We start from the raw sequence: 22,350 nt of genomic DNA, 5'->3' as shown, positions 1-22,350 counted from the left end.
ACTATGGAATGTTAGCTCTTGCAGCCTCCAAACTCACTGCTTCATTCTTCATACATCTTACTAACTTTATCCTAACACACAGCTGCTTTTCCTTTGAAGGGAAGGTATAGAAAGAAATTCGCTGCACAGCCATGAGCACCCTCATGTCTCCCTCTTATGCCAAACTTTTTATGGACCATCTTTGGAAAACCTTCCTAGCCTTCCAAAAGTCCAAACCCCTGCCCTGGTTCAGATTCATTGATGGTTTCTTCATGACCTGGTTTCAGGGCCAAGACACCCTTTCCTCATTCTTTCACAACATCAACACATTCTCTCCTGCTGCTTCACCTGGTCCTCATCAGTCCAGCACGCCACCTTCTGAACACTGACTTTCTATTCTCTAATGGCTCCACCTACATTCCTGTCCATATCACATTCATCAACCTCCAACAGTGTCTGCATTTCGATAACTGCCATCCTTCTCACACCTAACGGCTTTTCTATGGTGACAAGAACTCCCTTGTCCAATATGCTGTAGGTCTCATAATAGCCTTCACAGACAGACCTAGTCCACAAAAAGATTTCCCATGCCATTCCCGTAGACTCGTCCAATCCTGCCAACAACACCAAGAACCAGCTACAAAGGTGTACCTCCTTTGTCACACAATACCAGCATGGACTGGAACAGCTGAAATACGTCCTTCATTATGGCTTTGATTATGTATCATCATGCCCTGAAATAAGAGTTGTCCTACTCAAGATCCATCCCATACCTCCTAAAGTGGTGTTCTGTTGCCCATCCAATCTTCACAACAAAATAGCCCATCTTTACGCCACTCTGAATCCCAACCCTTTGCCACAGGGCTCACATCATTATTGAAGACCCAGTACAAGATCTGACCTCATACTTCCAGTCCTGTCACAGGCTTATCCTGCACCATCAGAGGCTGGACCGCTTGTGAAAGCAGCCATGTCATATACTAGCTCTGCTGCAATCATTGCACAGCTATTTATATGGGTATGAGTACCAACCATTTGTTCACCTGTCTGAAAGTCCACCACCAAATTGTGTTTGTGACTTTGTATTTGTTTGGAGGCGTTTATGAGCACTGAGCAGCAAGGTTTAAACTACAAAATGACACACACTCACTCCCACCTCTCTTGCGTTGACCCATACAAATAAGTGGTGAAAGGTGCTAGCCTGGTATTAAAATATAAGTAAAACAACAGAGGAGCTATCACAGGGTGTATATGCCCCAGGACAAATGGAAAATCTGGGAAAATGCAGGAATTATTTGGAATTTTGGGAAATTTTTCATTGTTTTTGAGTTAAATTTTTGTAATTGTGACTGGTAAGAACTAATACTCTGACAAAGAATTTTACTTTAGCCCACAACTGCAAAACAATACTGCAGCAATAAATATAAATGAGGGAGTAACACCAAAATAAAACTTAGTTGCAAAGAAAATGTGCCACGTAGAACAACAAAATACAGAGCACAAACAAGCATTTACCAACAGCAAAATGTGTCAAAGGCGTCAGGACAAAGACTGTGCAATACTTTGTAACAACAAACTGCTTTTGATGAGTGTGATGTCCCAACTGTTTACATTTCTAACAGGTCACAGGAAAATGTACAATGAATTTCTTAAATCACGAAGCATTTGATTCATTCAAAACTTAGCACTTTGGGTACCAACTACATAAAAAAATTTCATGCCAAGAAGACCATCCATTTATGCTATTATTTAATATTTTACTGGCCCATTTGTGTTCGATGTGTCTTAAAGCTAACACATGCTAAAAGAGACCAATATTATACTTGAAAGCTTAGCTTTTCTTGTAGCTATACTGTGTGTATATTAGTTTAAATCATTGACTTTTCCTATTTGTGTGTTCATGCTACTTAACAGTAATGATGCTATTGGCTGACTACATCTTGTGTCCTATCCTCTGAACTTCTGCTGTCATTCGCTGGTGAGAATGTGTGACATGAGCTATGATTGGCTGACAAAAGTGCATCGCAATCTCGATTTCAATGCTTTGGAAGCCACCATTATGTATTTCGTGAAATTTGTATTTATAATTTTGAAATACAAGTATATGCAGTGAACATGTTGCCACACATCAAAGATATTTCCAAAAAGTGTTGCTTTTTGCTGTGTTTCATTGCTTAGAACTGCTGGTGCATAAAACCTTTACCATTCAAAGGATTGATAAGTTTTACAGCACAGGAAAAAGTGACTCACTGGCCACTTACAAGAAACAAGGGTGAGCTTGTCACCCCGTTAACAAATGAAGAATGTCTCCTCGTAAACAAGTTGGACATATCACAAAACCTTAGAACAGTAACCATATTTGTTTGAATGTTACTTAAAATAGAGGACCGATCTGTCTGGCAATCTGCTACTGCCCTCTGGTCTGAAAATAAAATGTAGTCAATTAAAATATGACACACAGTGATGTGTACACTACAGACACCACACATTGGAGGATACTCTTGCTGGAGCAAAAAGCTATGCATCATAGAGCTGTGGCCTGTGCAAAAGATGAATAAGGAGGACATTATCCTGCCTGCATGGCTCAATGGAGGTACTACACAACCACGTTGTGGGCTTTATTGTCTGTAGCTTATTGTGTGTCACTGCCAGGCGCTCTTCTTCCCATCACTGTACGACTCTTTAACTCGACATTGAGGTGACAAGGTGAGGGGGATGCCACGCTGAACTATCTGAGGATTGTGACCTGCCTCCTTGGCTGCTACATCTGCTGTTTTGTTCAATGCAATACCCATGTGCCATGGCACCAAGCAGAAAAACACTTCCTTCCCCAGTCTTTATAAGTGGAGAATGGCATCCTGGATAGCCTGGACTGTTGTATAGGTCAGATACACGCGTTGCAGACACTGAAGAGTATGGAAAAAACATTTGGTCTATGGAGTATTCGAGGAGAGTATTCAGGGAGTCGGAACAGAGGAGGAATTTAGCAGGTACGGCACTTATCATCTGCTCCAGTGTCTTCAAGATCACAGATGATTCAACATTGAAGACATTGAAGCCTGTAGGCAACTGAATCCTGATGCCACAATCAGGGAAAACAACAAAGAAGTCAATGGAATGTCTCTACTTAGACCGATCTGTGAATACAACTACACATAGTTGTGGTGCTCATTTAAAATGTTGAAAAATATCACATTAAAAACATAACAGGAGCACAATCTCTCCTGTACTGCACTAAATCTAAAATTACTATGGGCCTCTGCAGTAACTAGTGTGGCAGTCAGTTAAATCCCGCATTTCTGCCTGTACAAGCCCCACATCAAGGCACTCCAGCACACACTTTGTGCAGATCCCAAAGGGCCTCGTTGCCCATGAAAAATTGGTAAAGAGGTATTCCATAGCTGTAAAAACAACAGTATGGTATGCTGCAGAAGTGGGAGTAGCAAGAAACATATACGTCTGACACACCATGAGGAGTTTTTGCCAGATGGTAAGTGATGGTTCACCAGCCGTAGCACAGAAAAAAGCATAAATGATCTTCAGGTAAGAAAGTGTCACTGATTCATGCACTGTGCACCCACAGTCCAGCTGCGATTGCACAAAGGCTGTGTAAAACTAGTGTAGACTTGCACAGTCTGATTTTCGTGACCTGTGGCAAAGACACTTCAAGGTGTTCAGTGCCTTCTGGGTGCTAGCATGCAGAAAATGTAAAACCAATCTTTGTGATCCCACTTCCAAACTCATCACTGTAAGTCACAACTGTCAAGTTGCTGCTGCGGTGTTGGAGGAAGAGCAGCAGACCGCAAAACTGTTCACAAATAAGGAGCATGGGACAGGACTCCTTATTGTGGAAGTTATATTGCTAATGGCTGTGACAAGGAGAGTGACACTTAAAACACTGCTCTGGGAAACACTGTTCTCCTGCAAACACTATTTGATGACACCAACTCTGTATTTATAAAGGTGTCTTAAGAGGAAGGACCAAAGGAAGATGGGGTGGTGGCCACGAAAGCCCCATTGGTTTGGCTGACTGAAAGTACTCTGCCTCCAAGTGGTGTCATGCGCCATACTGAATTCAAAAAATCCCCGTAGACAACACTTGTTACATAGGAAAGCATCACGAATTTCCACCTCTGACAGAATCAGTTTGTCGACAGTTGATTGACATTTCCTGAATCCACAATGAGAGCAGCTAAGGAGCTGCCTGGTGTCTTAATATCCAGACCAGACAAAGGTTGACCATGTGCTCTAGGGTCTTTCCTACACCGCTTGTTTGGCAAGGCTCCAACAAGTACTGGAACATGTTCAGTCCTTTCCTGGTTTGAGGAAAGGTCTGTCAGTTGCTTCTCACCATGAGTCGTAAAACTGGCCTGTCAGCCATATTGAATTAAAACATCATAAGAGGATTTCCTTTGACACTGCCTGCAGCTGCTGCAGCATGCTGTTCCAGATTTGATTGTGACCGGGCACCGGGTTGTTAGGAGACACTTCTGTTCCAACAATGCCACTATAGGTAACCTAGTACTCTTACCAGAAATGCTCCTGGTGACTTTCTATGCTGTTGTAGAACAAGTGGAATGGCTGATACAGTCCAAGGACATTTTGCGTGACCTTTTCTTGCACTCCTTGACGATGAATCAAACCTCGGCCCTTGCCAATAAAAAGGCTGCTAGGTTTTCACTGTTGGGCAGCACTTAATTCTTTGCAGAGCTGCATGCCTAACCCGGATTACTGAATGGCACTCATCAGTCCACCAAGATACAGGTCGCCTTGGAAGATGACCGAAGGACTTAGGGGTGTAGAAGTAGCAGCATGGTGGATCACTCTTGTACAATATATTTCACCCAGTCCTGGATGCTATCTTGGCATTAAAACACAACCAGCTGACTGAAAAGCATCCAGTTAACTCTACTGATGATCCATTGTGGCTTCGTCCTTTTAGGGAGAGCTCCATCCAGTAGGTGAATCCAGAGTGGCAACTGGTCACTGGAATGGATGCCATCAGCGACTTCCAACTGAACAGAGTCCATGAGGGCTGTATAACAGAAAGAGAGGCTGATGGCTGAGGATGATCCAGTAGCAACATAGAAATGTGTGGGAGTGCCAGTGTTGAGGATGCATAGCTCATGAAGCACTATGAGGTTCTCCGAAAACCAACCCCGAGGGCACTAGAGGTTGAGCTCCTTAATACATGATGGATAGTGAAGTCTCCCATTAGGAGAAATGGTGGGGTTAGTTGTTCTATTAAGATCTGTGAGAGCGTTGAGTCTGTCGCATCTTGCAGCAGTAAATATAACAAGCAGACACTGATCTTCTGACACACGATAATTTCAACTGCAACTGCTGGCTGTGGCCAAGAGCAAAATGGACCAACCTGTGGCGCAATAAGAGGTCTGTTCAAAAAATTCCAGAACTTTGTCCTTTGAAATACTCTCCTCCACAATTGGCACACTGCTCCCAATGCCTTATCCACTTCCAGAATCAGTCTTATTATGCTTCTTGCTAGAATGCGTGAAGTGCTGTTTGCGAATTTTCTTTTATCTCATCTATCATTGCAGAACTTTGTCTTTCAATAGGGTTTTGAACTGTGGTAATAAGAAAATGTCCACAGGGGTCAGGTCTGGAGAGTACAGAGGATGAGGTAGCACAGTGATTTCGTTTTTTATGCAGTAGTCATGCACCAATGAATGTGCAGGTGCGTTAACGTGATGCATTGTCTCGCCACATTTCAGGCCATTTCCTTTCTTGTAGGTGTTCTGTTAATACCATTGATCAACACCTTATCTGTGTGGCACAAATTCATGATGAACTGATCCTTCAAAGTCAGAGAAAACTATCAGCATGACTTTGACATTTTACCTGATGAGATCGTTCTGGTCTTGGAGAACCTTTCCTAATCCATTGTGAAGACTAAACATTGGTCTCAACATCATAATTGTAGACCCACATCTCATCACCAGTTATGATTCTCTTAAGGAACATCTCGTTCTCATTTGTATGATCCAAATTCTCATCACAGATCATGAGACAAAGGTTTCTGTGGTCTTGATCCATGAGCAGTGGGATGAACTTGGTGGCAACACAATGCATTCCTAGATGCTACGTCAGGATTTCATGACGTGATCCAACTGAAATGTTAAATTCTTCTGCAACCTCTTGGACAGTCAGTCTTTGATTGGCATGCACAATTTTGTTGTCGGTCTTGTTGTGAGCTTGTCAATTGATGTCAATGTGTGTCCTGAATGATGGTCATCTTTAACTTCTGTCTAGCTGTGTTTAAACCATGTGAACCATTTGTAACTTGTACAGCTTAAGCACTCATCATCATGGGCCCCTTGTGTCATTTGGTGCATCTCTGTAAAGGTTTTCTTGTGTTTCATGCAAAATTTAATGAAGACACATTGCTCCTGTAACCCTACCATCCCGAAATTCGTAAACTGTGTGTCATAATGTTCTACTCAATACAGAACTGAACAATAACTAACAAACATACAAGAGTGAAACTTCCGGTAGTTACACATTAAACACAGGTCTGTGCAGGGATGCCAACTTATTTTAGCTCCAACACACCATTGGCACAAAATTACGAATGTTCTGAAATTTTTTGAACAGACCTCATATGTAGCTGAACTTAACGTGCTTAATTTCAATGGCTGCTTCACAGCCTGGGCCATGTGGATCCTCCCCTCTCCCACCAGATTTTGTGAGCTGTGCAGATGGGAGTTATCTTTACAACACATTCTGTGCTCCCAAAAGCAACCTAGTCTCAACCTGTGGTTACCTACTGTCCCCACACCCTCCACCTAACAGTTTCCAGCCCCTGCGTCCTATCAGCTCCTCTCATTTCATGTTCCCTCACCCTCATTGTGTGTCACTCTCTGCCAATACACACACCATTCTTTTCCCCTTCTGTGCTCTTCTCCTTTCCTGCTCTCCATTCCCCTCTGTCCTTCCCCACAGCCTTCCATCGCTGAAACTGGTAGCCTTGTCTTGCCACCTAGTCCTGCACACTCCACCAGGCAGTGCTGACTCCTCCTCTCCCTCCACACTCCCCCTTCCATTCCCCCTCTGCACTGCTGGTTCTGCTTGGTGTGACACAGTTGCAGTCTGGCTGGAAGTAGCAGTCATTTGTGTATGAAGAGCAATTGTGTTTGTACATGTGTATAAGTGTTTTTCTTTTTCTTTGTGAAAAAGGCTTTAGCTGAAAGCTCAATGTGTAACAGTCTTTTTGTTGTGCCTGTCTGCAACTCAGTGTATCATCTTTATGGTGAGTATCCTTTACATAATATTGTTGATATTTCAACCTGGAATTTCCATTGTTTTATTTTGCAGTTACAGTGTATTGATGTTTTACACTAACAGTTGTTCACAGTTCTTTGCCATTTTATTTTGTGTGTTTCTGGGATGGTCATGTATAATTGGCTTTCGTTGCATCTATCTCTGCATAACAAAACATCAATTATAAATATTTTCTAAAGTAAAGTAAAGTAAAGTAAAGTAAAGTAAAGTAAAGGAAAGGAAAGGAAAGGAAAGGAAAGGAAAGGGCAACCACTCACCTGTAGCTGACTGTTGTGTGGCACTTAGAAACACACAACAGAAACAGTATTTTCCAAGCTTTCAAGCTCTGGCTCTTCCTGTAGTAGACGTACACACACTCATGCGCATAACCCCACATACAACCAAATGCCAGTGTGGTTGTGTATGTGAGTATATGTGCATGTCTACCAGGGAAAGTGCAAGATCTTGAAAGGTAGTAAACAAAGCTGGGACCTTTGACTTTCACGGGCAAGTGCTCTACAACTGAACTACTCTACCTTATGCACAAACCTTCCTCACAGTTTTACTTCCACCAGAACCTCATCTCTTACCTTCCAAACTGCACGGAAGTTCTTCTGCAAGACTTGCAAGACTAACAAGCTTAGTTTAGTGTGTAATTTTACTACAATTTTGAAACATTTTCATTTGAAAATTTTCTGAATCCGTTGTGTACTATATCATTTCTGCAATTCTCGTATAGAATATAATTAACAAAAAATATTTTGAAACTTTTTATTGTTGCCAAAACATGTGGCAACCAACATTTTTTTACAGTTTAAAATACCAATTGTCTACTCAGAATTAAGGTTTAACTTTAAAATAAAAAAGAACAGCTGCAAACTTATCATTATTTATCTGAACTGCTCTAATTACACTTTTAGGCTAATTAATATGCATTTACCTGTTTTTAAAAGGTGAGAAGAAAGCACGAAGAAGAGCAACAACAAAAACTATTGCAACTAAAGAATATAAAAGAAGAAAAAGGACGAAAAAAGAAAAAGGATAAAATAAAGAAGAAACACATGGTAATACTATGAGCATTATTTTCATGTTTGGTTGATGATTATTCAAAACTTGTGGCCTCTTGTTGAATGTAAGACTGGACATAACATTCAGAACCAAGTTACCTTTCATATGGAAGAATGAGAGAAGACAAATCCATAAAAATAGATGGGTCTAAATATGAGACAATATAATGCATGTATTAAGAGTCTCTTATTATTCCTCATCCATTGACAGCTTTGAACTATTGTTACATATGACTATTTGTCCCTTGCTTTTCCACTTTCCCCTTTCCTGCCCTATGGTATCAATTTTGGGTTAATGAGAAAGATCCTGAAAGTTCAGAGCTGCATGCGGAACTGGGACACTCTAACTGATGGGCCCTTGCTTTTCATGTGTACCGACTCATCTTACCATATAAACTGTCCATGCTTTAGTTACAGCCTTCAAGGCCTCTGTTTTGCTTTTATCACTCCCATACTTTCCATATTTCTCTGAAGTGCCCCTGCTTACCATTTCACGAGAAATCAAAGTTGTATGTCACTCTGGGACATGAACAGAGACTTTTGCCTCTTGTGGGCAGTGTTATTACCAGAGAAGTCATGAAGATGATTGTGGTTTGACAGTTTTTACTAAATTCAGGAAATTTCATTGGGGCATGGTAGGGTAGTATATGAGAGCAGATCATATCTGATGAAAGCTGCTTCTAAACTGCATTAGTGGCAGCATCTGTCTAGCCACTCCAATGTGAACTACAGGCAGACTCAACCACTCTCTCAATTTTGAATTAAACAACAATGCATATTGGAGAGGAAACAAGTTAATTGTTTATTTAACTTTGGAACATGATATTTTGTTTGCAAGTAAGTAATATTACATTTTTATTGTGTCTTTAGAGAAAATTGATTAATTTCTATATTGTAGGCTGTCACATTGTCTAACCAAGTAATAACAGTGGAAATGTTGAACTATCACAGCAGGTTGTTCAGGTTGTGTCATACAAAGCAGTTTTGGGCTGTACTGGCAAAAAAGGGTAGGAAAAGAACTTACATTTTTATATTTTTTCTTTTAATGAGCAAGAAATGAGAAATCATAACTTGAATGGAACAAAAATTAAATGAAAGAGGCCATAGAAATAGTTGGACTTCTTGAAATGACAGTCAGGGAAGTGATTGAGAAATATTCAGTTCCAAAAAGGGCATTACATGACAGACTTAAAAGCTTTACGAGAAAACAGAGGTGATTATCAACTTGTCTTAGAAATATATTTTTTTCTGAGAACTGTGATGAACAGGAAATGATATCATGTGATCATGTTAAAAATGTAAATAGCCAGCTTATGACTTTAACTGAAGATAAAGCCTTAAACCTACTGTACAAATATTCAGAGCAACTTAAAAAAGCATCATTTCAATAAGGCAAAAATGAAATTGGGTAAAGAGTTTCACTACTATTCTATGAAATGATCTAAATATTTATGGCCAAGGACAGCTGAATCCACAAGTTTGCAGTGAGCAGCAGGTTTTGGGAAGGAACAAGTTAACAGCTTCTTTGACAAACTAGGTGAGTTGGTGGATAAGTTCAGACTGAGTCCTGCGAAGATTTTTGCATAAGTTAAATCCATGACTGTGAAAGAGAGAAAGCGAGTAGAGAAGCTAACTTTGACCAAGAGACCTTGCAGCATCATCCTTTTGATCTCTATCAGCGCTTCTGAGTAATTGTTTATAACACCACTTTTTGTGTTTACCTACACCAGACTAAGAAATGATAATATGAAAAAGGATGCACCAATAGGAAAGAGTTTGATCCTCATTTACATGGTTGGATAACTGCTGAAGGTTTTCTGAAGTGGGTGAAACGATGGGGAACCCAACTGAGAAAGATACTTCCCTAATTAATGTGGGTGGTCTCTCATGAAAGAACAAAGATCCTGGAGTGATAACTTATGCCAGAAGCAATCACATAATCATACTAAGTATGCTCCCCTGCCCCACCTTTCATCTTGATACAAGTTGCAGCCACTTTTGATGAGACAGTTATGAAGCACTTCAGAAATGCATAAACAAACATGAAATTTTCCCTAAGTTAAATAACTGGATTTGCAGATATCACCTGTTTCAAAGTATGTTGAATGGAATTGGCACAGTTAAGTTTCATGTGGAGAAAAGTTATTCCACTAGACAAAAATGTTTCCAGTGATTTGGACAAGTATGGCTAGGCCTACATATTATCGAGATGGGCTGACCCTTCATCAGCCACCTATGGTAATGTACCCTGGTCCCTCTACTTCATTACCATTGGATGTGTCTTCAGAACCAGGAGCAAATAAACAAATGGTAGAAGTATTAGGAGGTGGTACTTGTTGTGTACCAAGGTTTGGTACATACAGGTAAAACAACAATAAAGTAGACTGGAAATAGTAACATATTTATTCAGGATACAGCTACAGGAAGAAATCAAGCAAGTGTACTATCTATGTAGCTACAGGCGACTTAGTGTGTAACTACCCAGGGAATTACTAGAGGAGATCACCATGCTGGTTATTGCATTGAGGTGTGTGATGGAGCCCTAGCAGTGAGGTGTAGTGCAAGGCCTAGGACTGTGAGTCATTGTCTGCTGAGAGAAGAGTTTGTCAGATTGGCAGCAGTTGACTCTGGGCAGGAGTCATTTTGAATGAGGAACTGCAGAGCAGTTGGCACTATTGCCCGACATAACTCCTGACAGTGACTGGCCCCTCAGAGTCTTTGTGCTGGCCTAAGTATTTCTAAGGCTGAGGTATACAGTGCAAACTATTTTTCTTCACGTGACTTGTGGAGGGAAATACTCCTGCACTGGCTGCACCTCCTGTCGCTGACTGGAACACTGCCAGACGGCGAGAATAGTACCTGCAGTGACAGCGTCTCAAGTTCAATGCGATAACAAACTGTGTTGTTGTTATTATTATGCTAGCTTGCTACCCCCAAACTTTTGTGTTTGTAGCTGGCTTGCAGACACGTGTGCAGGAAGCAGATGTCTCCTGAGGCTAGGCCACCCTTGGGATGCAAGTCTGCATGCAATTGCTGTTTCTGGTCAGAGATTAAGTGTAGATACTCCAGTGTTGAAGAAACAAACTGCTCTGTGACTGACTTGTAAGGGGCAGCTGCAGCAAAACAGATTGTAGTGACAAGTTCACCTCTTCATAGCTGTACCAGCACAGAATTTATAGCCAGATAAAATCGTAGAGGACCAATTGCAATACTCTCTTCAATGCCACTGAAAGTCCAGCTTGAGCAGGAAAAACCAGAAAAGAAGGAGAAAAGGTTTTTGGGAATTAAAACTAAGATGAGAAGATCATTTAGAAAAGGAGAAAGAGGAATTTAACCATAGAAAACTAAAGTACAATCCAGAGACAAAACTGACAGAAAAACTCTAAAAAGAAAAAATTAAAAGAAAAATAAAATTTCTTGAAGAAAGGCAGGAAGAGGAACAACTGACAAGGTGCATGATCTGCAATGAATCCTGCAGAAAAGGTGGGTTCAATGACATGTTTGTGAAGGTTGGGCACATGAAAACTTTGCCCATTTGGGATTGAACAGTCTTTATTTCATGTGTGATAGATATTTTGCTAAAGGTAAGATTAATATTCAGTTTAAGCCCATTTTATTCAAAATTTTAACACAATGACTTCCTTTTAGCTTTTTGGTGGAATTTACTACAAAGTGATAGGAATATACCAGTAACCAAGTGGGAACAATGATAAAAAAAAAAATTATTGATAAGCACAATATGGGAAGCACCTCGATTCACAGACAAAGCTTAGAACACACTGCAGTCTTTGATCACATCACAGATATTGCAGTCCTCACTCGCTAGCTGCAGTTGCAGGTGTTGATATCCCCACATAGTCTCCCCCACCCCCACCCCCATGCTCGTAATGTGGAGCACCAAAAGGAGGACATTCAGTGCTGGGTGGGGTGGGGGGTGGGGGCAATGACATGAACACAGTTCATGTGGAGGTGGCTGCAGTATGGGGTTTGGTGGTGCAGGTATGCGTGACTGACCATTCTGTGACCGGTGCAGGCGCAAGGCACAAGTCAGACCATTTCTTGGTGATAGTTGTTGTGGAGTCATGTGCGGTGCTTATGGCAGACAGATGGTTGGTTGCAGATGTTGAGGGCATCATCAGTTGTGCCTGTATCTAGATATCCATCGACACTTCAGAAGATATGGCAGCAAAATCAATGACATCTGGAAGAGAATAAGTGTGTTCCACTTGTCGGATATGTGCAGTGTCGTTCGAAGATGGGTCATTGATAAGGGCACTTACTGGATGGCAGGACATTGTGTTGCTTTGGATGTGGCTGTCTGTGTGGTAGTTAGATGTAGGTGGTACCGGGTGCTATTGGAATCGTCTGGGGTGTTGTCCTCTTAAAGTACCCACACCGGTTTCAGCTGATTGACAGTGACAGTAATGTCTTTATCATTAATGTCAATGTCAAAAGTTGATTATTTTTTATGGGTCTGAATAAGGTGGTTGGAGTGCAGGCCACACTGTATCATCACGCAATATAATATATTTGCAGTCTGAAAGGGCTTTGTGTACAAATACTTGCGGTGCAATGTGAAGGTTGGGTGGCAGTACATGGGAGTATCAGATGTGCTCTTTAACATGTAGCACGAGTGCTAGTGGGGTTGGATATTTGTTGTTTTGTGCTGGTAGTACGAAGTCTGCTGGAAGGACCGGAAATTCACCATGTAAGATTTTGGTTAACTATACTTGCAGGTTGTCTTTGTAGGCACTCCAAGGAGGACTCAGGGCAGAGGCTCCATCCAAGATCTGCTGTGGCACATGATAGCAACCTTAAGGGTCCTGTGCCACCTCTCGATGAGGCCATTGCTCTTCAGGAGGTAGGTTTTGGTGTCTTCAGGAGGTAGGTGTCGGTGTGGGTACGTTTAATACGACAAAGACTGCAAAGGGTCATGAAGTGTGCCGATTCAAATTGGCAATCATTGGTGTTGGTTTTTGCTGTGCTAAAGTATGATATCCAAGTGCCAACAAAAGTGTGAGCTGTCATTTCAGGTATAATGTCTTTAATGGGTGTTGCTTCAACCCACCATGAAGCCCTGTATGTAATGGAGAGGAGGAACTTATAACCTTCCCACTCGGGAGGGGGACCCACGAGATCAATGTGGAGGTGGCAGAAACGAGCTCTGGGTATCTCAGATTGGCCAAGATGCAGTTGGGTGTGTTTTCTTGACTGTGCCCAGATGTGGCAGTTTCTCTTAATGTTGGACCACAAAAAACAATCAGTGATTAGACGGACTGTAGGACGAATGCTGGAATGTGAAAGATTGTGCAGTTGATTAAAGGTTTTACATTGTGTTTGTTAGTGCCACAAGCAGCTGAATTGTCTTGAGAGAGAGATCCCACAGGATCAGTGTTCCACTGCCTGGCATCACATGTCTTTCAGTTTTGAGGCTGGCGTTGTGGCTGCTAGTAGTTCAGCAATGCTCGTGTCAGTTAGTTGGGAAGCAGCTAGCTGTTTGTAGTTGAAGTGGAGGGAAATGGTGTTAAGCCCTGATAGCTAATCAACAATGATGATGTTGTCTGTGCAGTGTAAGTGCAGCATTGATAACAGTCAATTGACCATCCATGTTAGTGTAATTGCATTAGTGTACATTCTTTTGTGCGATCAAAAGTGTTTAACCCATCTCTGGTCCATTGACCTTCTTTTTTCCATTTTTGTTGTGACCTGATAATGCTTCCCTGAGTGGCGCTTGTAATGTAGCTGCTCGCAGCACGTGGTGTCAGTAGACATTTAAAATTTCAAGAAAATGTCAGAGTTTGCAGCAAGTTAATGGTAGTGGGAGCTGTCGTATGGGGCTTGTGTTGGTTTGATGCCTGTGGCACCAACTAAGTGTCCAAGGAAAGTGACTCCGGTGTGAAGTAGTTGAGACTTGTCATGATAGATCAACAAACCATGGTCTTTTAAGGTTCTGAGAACCTGTTCGATGTGTACCTCATGTTCTTCAGGTGTGGTGGAAAAAAATAGAGAGTCTTGTCAAGGTCTGCATAGCAATGATCAACGGGGAAGGTGATCTTGCCAGTAAATAGTTGCCAAGTTTGTGCAGTGTTTTTCAATCTGTAAGGCATGAAAATGTATTTGTACAGGCCGAAGGGTGTGATAATTGGCATTTTCATGATATTGGTGGTGTGCATAGAGATTTGTAAATAGGCTTTTTTTTACAGTCAAGTACACTAAAGGTGGTTGTTGATTTGGCTGTTGTTGTGTCATTTACCATCGTGGTACACCCACATTTTATCACTGAGTGGTTTTGAGCACAGTAATTACACTGTCAGTGCACTTAACACAAGGTTAATCCACCTGTGGCAGTACATGATTCTGGGGATGCTGACAATCCAACAAAAGATGGTTGCAATGTTAGTGCATTATAGGCCATTTAATGATGAAAATTTACATATTGTGTGTTGTGGTTGTACCTGCAGTCATCAGTTTGATGGAGTTCTTAGGAATATACCAGCAATGAGACAGGAACGGTGATATAGAAACACAGTTTATTGACAAGCGCAACACAAGAAGCACAGACAGAGTTTTGAATGTTTTGGTCAACTCATAGATATCACCATCCTTGCTCGCTGATGATCATAGGTAATGACATTCTTACAGCTTATTCGAGTTAACTTTCTTCTAATGTGGAAACTTAGTCAATAGTATAACTTGTACTTACTTGATATTCTGTATATGTGTGGATGGATATGTGTGTGTGTGTGTGTGTGTGTGTGTGTGTGTGTGTGTGCGAATGTATACCTGTCCTTTTTTCCCCTTAAGGTAAGTCTTTCCGCTCCCGGGATTGGAATGACTCCTTACCCTCTGCCTTAAAACTCACACCCTTCGTCTTTCCCTCTCCTTCCCTCTTTCCTGATGAGGCAACAGTTTGTTGCGAAAGCTTGAATTTTGTGTGTATGTTTGTGTTTGTTTGTGTGTCTGTCGGCCTGCCAGCACTTTCATTTGGTAAGTCACATCATCTTTGTTTTTAGATTTACTTGATATTCAAGTTTATAACTGTTTACAGACCAATTAAAAGCTCTTTTTTTTAAACAAAAGTGACTTTTTTACTTATTACAATTTCATGTCTGATGCTTCTCACCAAAAATTAAAAAAAATCAAAATGCATACAGTGGAAAAAATATTTAAAAAATCAATTAATGCGCATTCTTATGGCATTGAGATTTATAATTCTATTAAGTAACATATCATACTATTGTTTAGCATGAATAATGTTCCAATACAACCATCATAAAACTTTATAATGTTGATAAAGTTTGTGTGTCTGATGCCATCCATCCTTTCCTTATACCCTTGACACTGTGGTATGCCCTACATCACTTTGTAATAATGTGTCAGGTGTGTACTATCTTGCCCATTGTACACTTAATTGTAAGAGACAAAGGCCACTATAAGGTTCTGATGACATCTCAGTCATGCAACACACAAACAATTTCATTCACTGTGGTGCCGTCACTGCTCTCCAAACATAGCAGCTCTCTCTTATTCAACATTCACTAGTCTAGAAATAAAGTACAATGGCACACATTCCCTTCTGGTTTCTATTCCCTCTTCTTCCTTATTATCTTTTAGCTCTCTTAAATTTTTCTTTCATATGCTGTCAAATGAACTTTTGGTTCACAAACTTAAGGAGATTCTTAACTTTTTTTATGTTTTGTAGACTTACTATAGTTCGAGTATACAATAGCATAGATGTTTTGTTTACCCAGATGCCTTCTGTTTTTGAATTGTATATTTATGTTTCATGTAATATGTACATCTCTGAAGGAAAACTTCACAGGCCAATGGTCAGAGTGTCATATTAAAGATGCACAATATTTTAACAACTGAACAACTTTTCCATCTTCAGACACCCTGATACATGGATGTCTGTACAATGGAGCAGCTATTATTTATACCTGCAGATGCTATGCATGGGTAAGTCACTTGGGTACTCTGCCTCATCCAAATGATGCATTTGGTGTACAGTTGTTACCTCTGGGATCCCCAGCATTACTCTATCTCATTTGTCCCTTTTCCATTCACATACTCTGGTCTAGGTTTGTGCTGTTTCTTAAGTACGTCTAGCACAATCTCCTAGGTTTTACCGAGGTGGCACACTGAGTCACACTTAATAAGATTTTCTGTTTTTTTAATTTCAATGGATTTTGTTATGATGGAATCCCATAAGTTGTAGGCCTATGTCAGTACCTTTGTTTGGTTGAAATTTGTGATGTGTCCCATTTCCAAATAGTGCACCAGAGCCACTGCCTTACCCAGTTGTCCTAAGCTTGTGTGCAATTAGTGTTCAGTGCAGTGTTCTTTCAAGGTTCTTACACTTTCGCTTATGTTCAGTAAACAACATTGATGAGGGATCACCAGCCGTTATGGCCGAGCGGTTCTAGGCGCTTCAATCCGGAACCGCGCTGCTGTTACGGTCGCAGGTTCGAATCCTGCCTCAGGCATGGATATGTGTGCTGTCCTTACGTTAGTTAGGTTTAATTAGTTCTAAGTCTAGGGGACTGATGACCTCAGATGTTAAGTCCCATAGTGCTCAGAGCCATTTGAACCATTTGATGAGGGATCTGGTTAACTCACATACTATGGAATTGCACTGTCCAGTAGTGATATAATCTTGACGGGCAGACAGAATATGCATCACACCTCAGGTTTTTCCATGATATGACCTATTCTGTTTGACAGAACACCAGTGTACGGCAAGAAGGCAATAGCTCATGGCTTCTCCTCCTTCACCTGTGTTGTGTCCTCCACTGGTGCAAGTCAGAGAGAGTTACACATTTGCTGTTTGGTGTAACCATTCCTATTGAATATTATTTCCAGTTGTAAATCGGCTGCTAAATTTTCTGCAACTGACTAGACACGAACCAAAGTCTTGAGGAAACCACTTCTCTGTGCTGAATGATGGTGACTGTTAGCATGCAGATATAGGACCATATGCATGAATTGAATTGTAGAGCTTTGCTTCGAAATGGGACTTGTGGATTTCAACCAGATGGGGATACTGACATAGACTTTCATCTTCTAGGATTCCATCCCTACAGAATTCTTTGGAAGTAAATTCATAGAAAATCTTATTAAAAGTGACTCAGAATACTACCTCAGTTAAATCTTGGATCCTAGTCTCAATCTGCTAAAGGAACAGCAGGAACCTAGAGCTGAGTATGAGATTGGAAAAGCAAGGATAAGTAGCTGCTCTTGGGTCCTGATGTTGATCCATCAGTGTGCCTGATAATAAATCATTCTGCTGTTGACGTATTGCGCATGTCTGACATGAAGATCTGATCCTTTGCTCAAGAATATCTCTTTCATAACATTCATAGGGAAAAACTGCAGAATCATGTTTATCTTTGGTACAGCTTTCAAAAATCTCTTGGTTCATACACTGTATTTTGATATGTGTAAAGTGTATGCTCGTTAACATTTTTGTCTCTTGATTCTTAGCCTGAATTGTGTTGTGTGATGTTCTTCTATTTTCTTCAGTAGTTCACGTGCTGTTCTGAGTGCCAGTTGCTTCAGCGAACTAATCTCAAATCATAAGAATAAATCAAAAGCAGTGTGGTCTGTTGTTAAATCAGAATTGGGCGTTAAAGTCAGCAGCCATGAAATTTGTAAAATAAAGCATGAAAACACCACCATTGTAAATCCTGCTCAAATATCGGAACCCTTCATTGAATTCTTTATCAATGTGACAAAATCAAACGGCAATGTTACAAATTACAATAAAAATGTATGTCCATATGGGCTTGATCAAAATAATATATCTTCCATGAAATTTAGAAATATTACAATGAAAGAAATAGGAGACAGTATATTATCACTAAAAAATAGAAATTTGGTGTGTTGGGATGGGATACCTGTGAAAGTAATTAAATCAGTGTACAAAATAGTAAGTCCTCCACTAGCTGAATTAATCAACAAATAATTTGAAGAAGGTTGTTTTCCGGAATCATTAAGATATGTGGACATGAAACCACTTTTTAAGAAAGGGTGAAGAGAAGACATGGGGAGTTATCATCATATCTCCCTCCTTCCAGAGCTGTCAAAAATTTTCGAGAAAGTAGCTACTATCCAAATCCAAAACTTTATTGTATCACAGGGGATTATTTTGTGCAATCAGTTTGGCTTCCAGCAAGGGAAAAGTACAACAGATGCCATAAATAATTTCATAGAAAAAATTAGCACAGCTCTAGACAAAAACAGTAAAGTAATCGGAATTTTCTGCGACCTGACAAAGGCTTTTAATTCCGTAAATGCTTCCTTGCTAATCCACAAACTAGAAAAATATGGGATTAAGGTTGCAGTGCTTCAGTGGCTTACTTCTTACTTATCTAATACAAAACAAAGAACAATCATCTCTTCAAATGGTGTAAGTTACCATTCAGACTGGAAAACAATAACACAGGGTGTCCCACAAGGTTCAATCCTTGGTCCAATTCTCTTTCTATTGTATGTCAAGGACTTACCATTAAACATAAATTCACCATCCATTCTGTTTGCTGATGACATGTCTGTCTTGATAGAAAGTGAAGAAACAGAAATAATTCCTGATAGAGTCCCTGGTACATTAGACAGGCTAGAGTCATGGTTCCAGTTAAATGGTCTGAAGCTTAACATATCAAAAACAAACTTGATTCAATTCAGAACCAAACAGTCAAAAGACCAGGAAATTAGTATAAATCATAAAAGTGAAGAATTAACAGAAGTGCATTCTGCCAAATTTCTAGGTCTACACCCCGATATGAAATTAAACTGGAACACACATATTGAGTACCTGTGCAGCAAACTGGGTAGCTTTGCATATGCCATGCACATATTATCAAGTGCTACTAACATGCCCACTTGCAAAGTAGCATATCTAAGTTACTTTGAATCAGTGATAAGATATGGCATTATTTTCAGGGGGAGCTCCAATAATATATCTCGTGTACTGAAGCTCCAGAAGAAAATTACCAGAAATATGTGCACTGCACTGCAAAGGAATCATGTCGTCCATTATTACAGAAACTAAAAGTTTTGACTGTCCCCTCCCTATACATCATCCACACTGTACAAGGAATAAAGATAATTTTATGCTTCCTGCCCATAGATTGAAATTATATGCTCAGACCCCACAATATATGAGCATGAAAGTCTACAACAAACTTAGAGGTAAAAACATTCTAAACATGTAACTAGGGATACTAAAAAAAAAGTTACATGAAATTCTTATACACAAATGTTATTACTCATTAGAAGAGTTCATGGAAGATGAACTGATAATTTGAGCAGAATCCAACCACAAATTAGCATTATATTGTGGAAAAAAAATTGTCCATTATCAAGAAAGATATTTACCTATGATGGAAAATAAGAAAATATAGATACTGCTACATAGACTATATATAGTTTTAAAAATTAATATTAGGCTTGCTTGCCTCAGTGATACAGATGGCCGTATCATAGGTGCAACCACAACGGAGGTGTATCTGTTGAGAGGCCAGACAAACGTATGGTTCCTGAAGAGTGGCAGCAGCCTTTTCAGTAGTTGCAGGGGCAACAGTCTGGATGATTGACTGATCTGGCCTAGTAACACTAACCAAAACAGCCTTGCTGTGCTGGTATTGCGAACGGCTGAAAGCAAGGGGAAACTACAGCCATAATTTTTCTCGAGGGCATGCAGCTTTACTGTATGGCTAAATGATAATGGCGTCCTCTTGGGTAAAATATTCCGGAGGTAAAATAGTCCCCCATTCGGATCTCCGGGCGGAGGGCTACTCAAGAGGACGTCGTTATCAGGAGAAAGAAAACTGGCATTCTACGGATCAGATCCCTTAATCGAGCAGGTAGGTTAGAAAATTTTAAAAGTAGGAGTGCGGGTAAGCTACTACAAACAGCATAGTGAACGCATTATTGTGGCCAAGATAGACACAAAGCCCACACCTACTACATTAGTACAAGTTTATATGCCAATTAGCTCTGCAGATGATGAAGAAATTGATGAAATGTATGATGACATAACAGAAATTATTCAGGTAGTGAAGGGAGACGAAAATTTAATAGTCATGGGTGACTGGAATTCAAGAGTAGGAAAAGGGAGAGAAGGAAACATAGTAGGTCAATATGGATTGGGGGTAAGAAATGAAACTGAAAGCCGCCTGGTAGAATTTTGCACAGAGCATAACTTAATAATAGCTAACACTTGGTTCAAGAATCATGAAAGAAGGTTGTATACATGGAAGACTCCTGGAGATAATAGTAGGTATGAGATAGATTATATAATGGTAAGACAGAGATTTAGGAACCAGGTTTTAAATTGTAAGACATTTCCAGGGGCAGATGTGGACTCATGACCACAATCTATTGGTTATGAACTGTAGATTAAAACTGAAGAAACTGCAAAAAGGGGGAATTTAAGGAGATAGGACCTGGATAAACTGACTAAACCAGAGGGTGTACAGAGTTTCAAGGAGAGCATAAGGGAACAATTGACAGGAATGGGAGAAAGAAATACAGTAGAAGAAGAATGGGTAGCTCTGAGGGATGAAGTAGTGAAGGCAGCAGAGGATCAAGTAGGTAAAAAGACGAGGGCTAGTAGAAATCTTTGGGTAACGGAAGAAATTGAATTTAATTGATGAAAGGAGAAAATATAAAAATGCAGTAAATGAAACAGGCAAAAAGAAATACAAACGTCTCAAAAATGAGATCGACAGGAAGTGCAAAATGGCTAAGCAGGGATGGCAAGAGGACAAATGTAAGGATGTAGAGGCTTATCTCACTAGGGGCAAGATAGATACAGCCTACAGGAAAACTAAAGAGACCTTTGGAGAAAAGAGAGCCACTTGTATGAATATCAAGAGCTCAGATGGAAATCCAGTTCTAAGCAAAGAAGGGAAAGCAGAAAGGTGGAAGGAGTATATAGAGGGACTATACAAAGGCTATGTACTTGAGGACAATATTATAGAAATGGAAGAGGATGTAGATGAAGATGAAATGGGAGATACGATACTCTGTGAAGAGTTTGACAGAGCACTGAAAGACCTGAGTCGAAATAAGGCCCCGGGAGTAGACAACATTCCATTAGAACTACTGATGGCCTTGGGAGAGCCAGTCCTGACAAAACTCTACCATCTGGTGAGCAAGACGAGTGAGACAGGCGAAATGCCCTCAGACTTCAAGAAGAATATAATAATTCCAATCCCAAAGAAAGCAGGTGCTGACAGATGTGAAAATTACCGAACTGTCAGTTTAATAAGTCACAGCTGCAAAATACTAACACGAATTCTTTACAGACAAATGGAAAAACTGGTAGAAGCTGACCTCGGGGAAGATCAGTATGGATTCCGTAGAAATGTTGGAACACGTGAGGCAATACTGACCCTACGACTTATCTTAGAAAATAGATTAAGGAAAGGCAAATCTATGTTTCTAGCATTTGTAGACTTAGAGAAAGGTTTTGGCATAGTTGACTGGAATACTCTATTTCAAATGCTAAGGGTGGCAGGCATAAAATTCAGGGAGCGAAAGGCTATTTACAATTTGTACAGAAACCAGATAGCAGTTATAAGAGTGGAGGGGCATGAAAGGGAAGCAGTGTTTGGGAAGGGAGTGAGACAGGGTTGTAGCCTCTCCCCGATGTTATTCAATCAGTATATTGAGCAAGCAGTAAAGGAAACAAAAGAAATATTCTGAGTAGGTATTAAAATCCACGGAGAAGAAATAAAAACTTTGAGGTTCGCCGATGACATTTTAATTGTGTCAGAGACAGCAAAGGACCTGGAAGAGCAGTTGAACGGAATGGACAGTGTCTTGAAAGGAGGATATAAGATGAACATCAACAAAAGCAAAATGTAGCCGAATTAAGTCGGGTGATGCTGAGGGAATTAGGTTAGGAAATGAGACACTTAAAGTAGTAAAGGAGTTTTGCTATTTGGGGAGCAAAATATCTGATGATGGTCAAAGTAGAGAGGATATAAAATGCAGACTGACAATGGCAAGGAAAGCGTTT

At 40.4% G+C, this 22,350-nt stretch overlaps 1 protein-coding gene across 4 annotated transcripts in view; it reads left to right on the top strand.

Moving 5' to 3' along the window:
- Positions 1 to 22,350, top strand: part of LOC126198661 (A-kinase anchor protein 17A-like) — a 133,588-nt gene that overhangs the window by 92,604 nt on the left and 18,634 nt on the right. For 3 of the 4 annotated variants that reach the window (XM_049935138.1, XM_049935136.1, XM_049935140.1), the window contains exon 4: positions 8,211 to 8,321. In XM_049935138.1, the coding sequence (XP_049791095.1) occupies positions 8,211 to 8,321 (111 nt within the window). Of the gene's footprint in view, positions 1 to 8,210; positions 8,322 to 13,060; positions 13,186 to 22,350 lie in introns of all 4 variants that reach the window. The other variant, XM_049935139.1, reaches the window with a different exon arrangement.

Source organism: Schistocerca nitens, chromosome 8 (assembly GCF_023898315.1).
Source record: "Schistocerca nitens isolate TAMUIC-IGC-003100 chromosome 8, iqSchNite1.1, whole genome shotgun sequence".
Taxonomy (NCBI): domain Eukaryota; kingdom Metazoa; phylum Arthropoda; class Insecta; order Orthoptera; family Acrididae; genus Schistocerca; species Schistocerca nitens.
The sequence above is the reverse complement of the archived record's forward strand: the minus strand, read 5'-3'. Positions and strand labels throughout refer to the sequence as shown.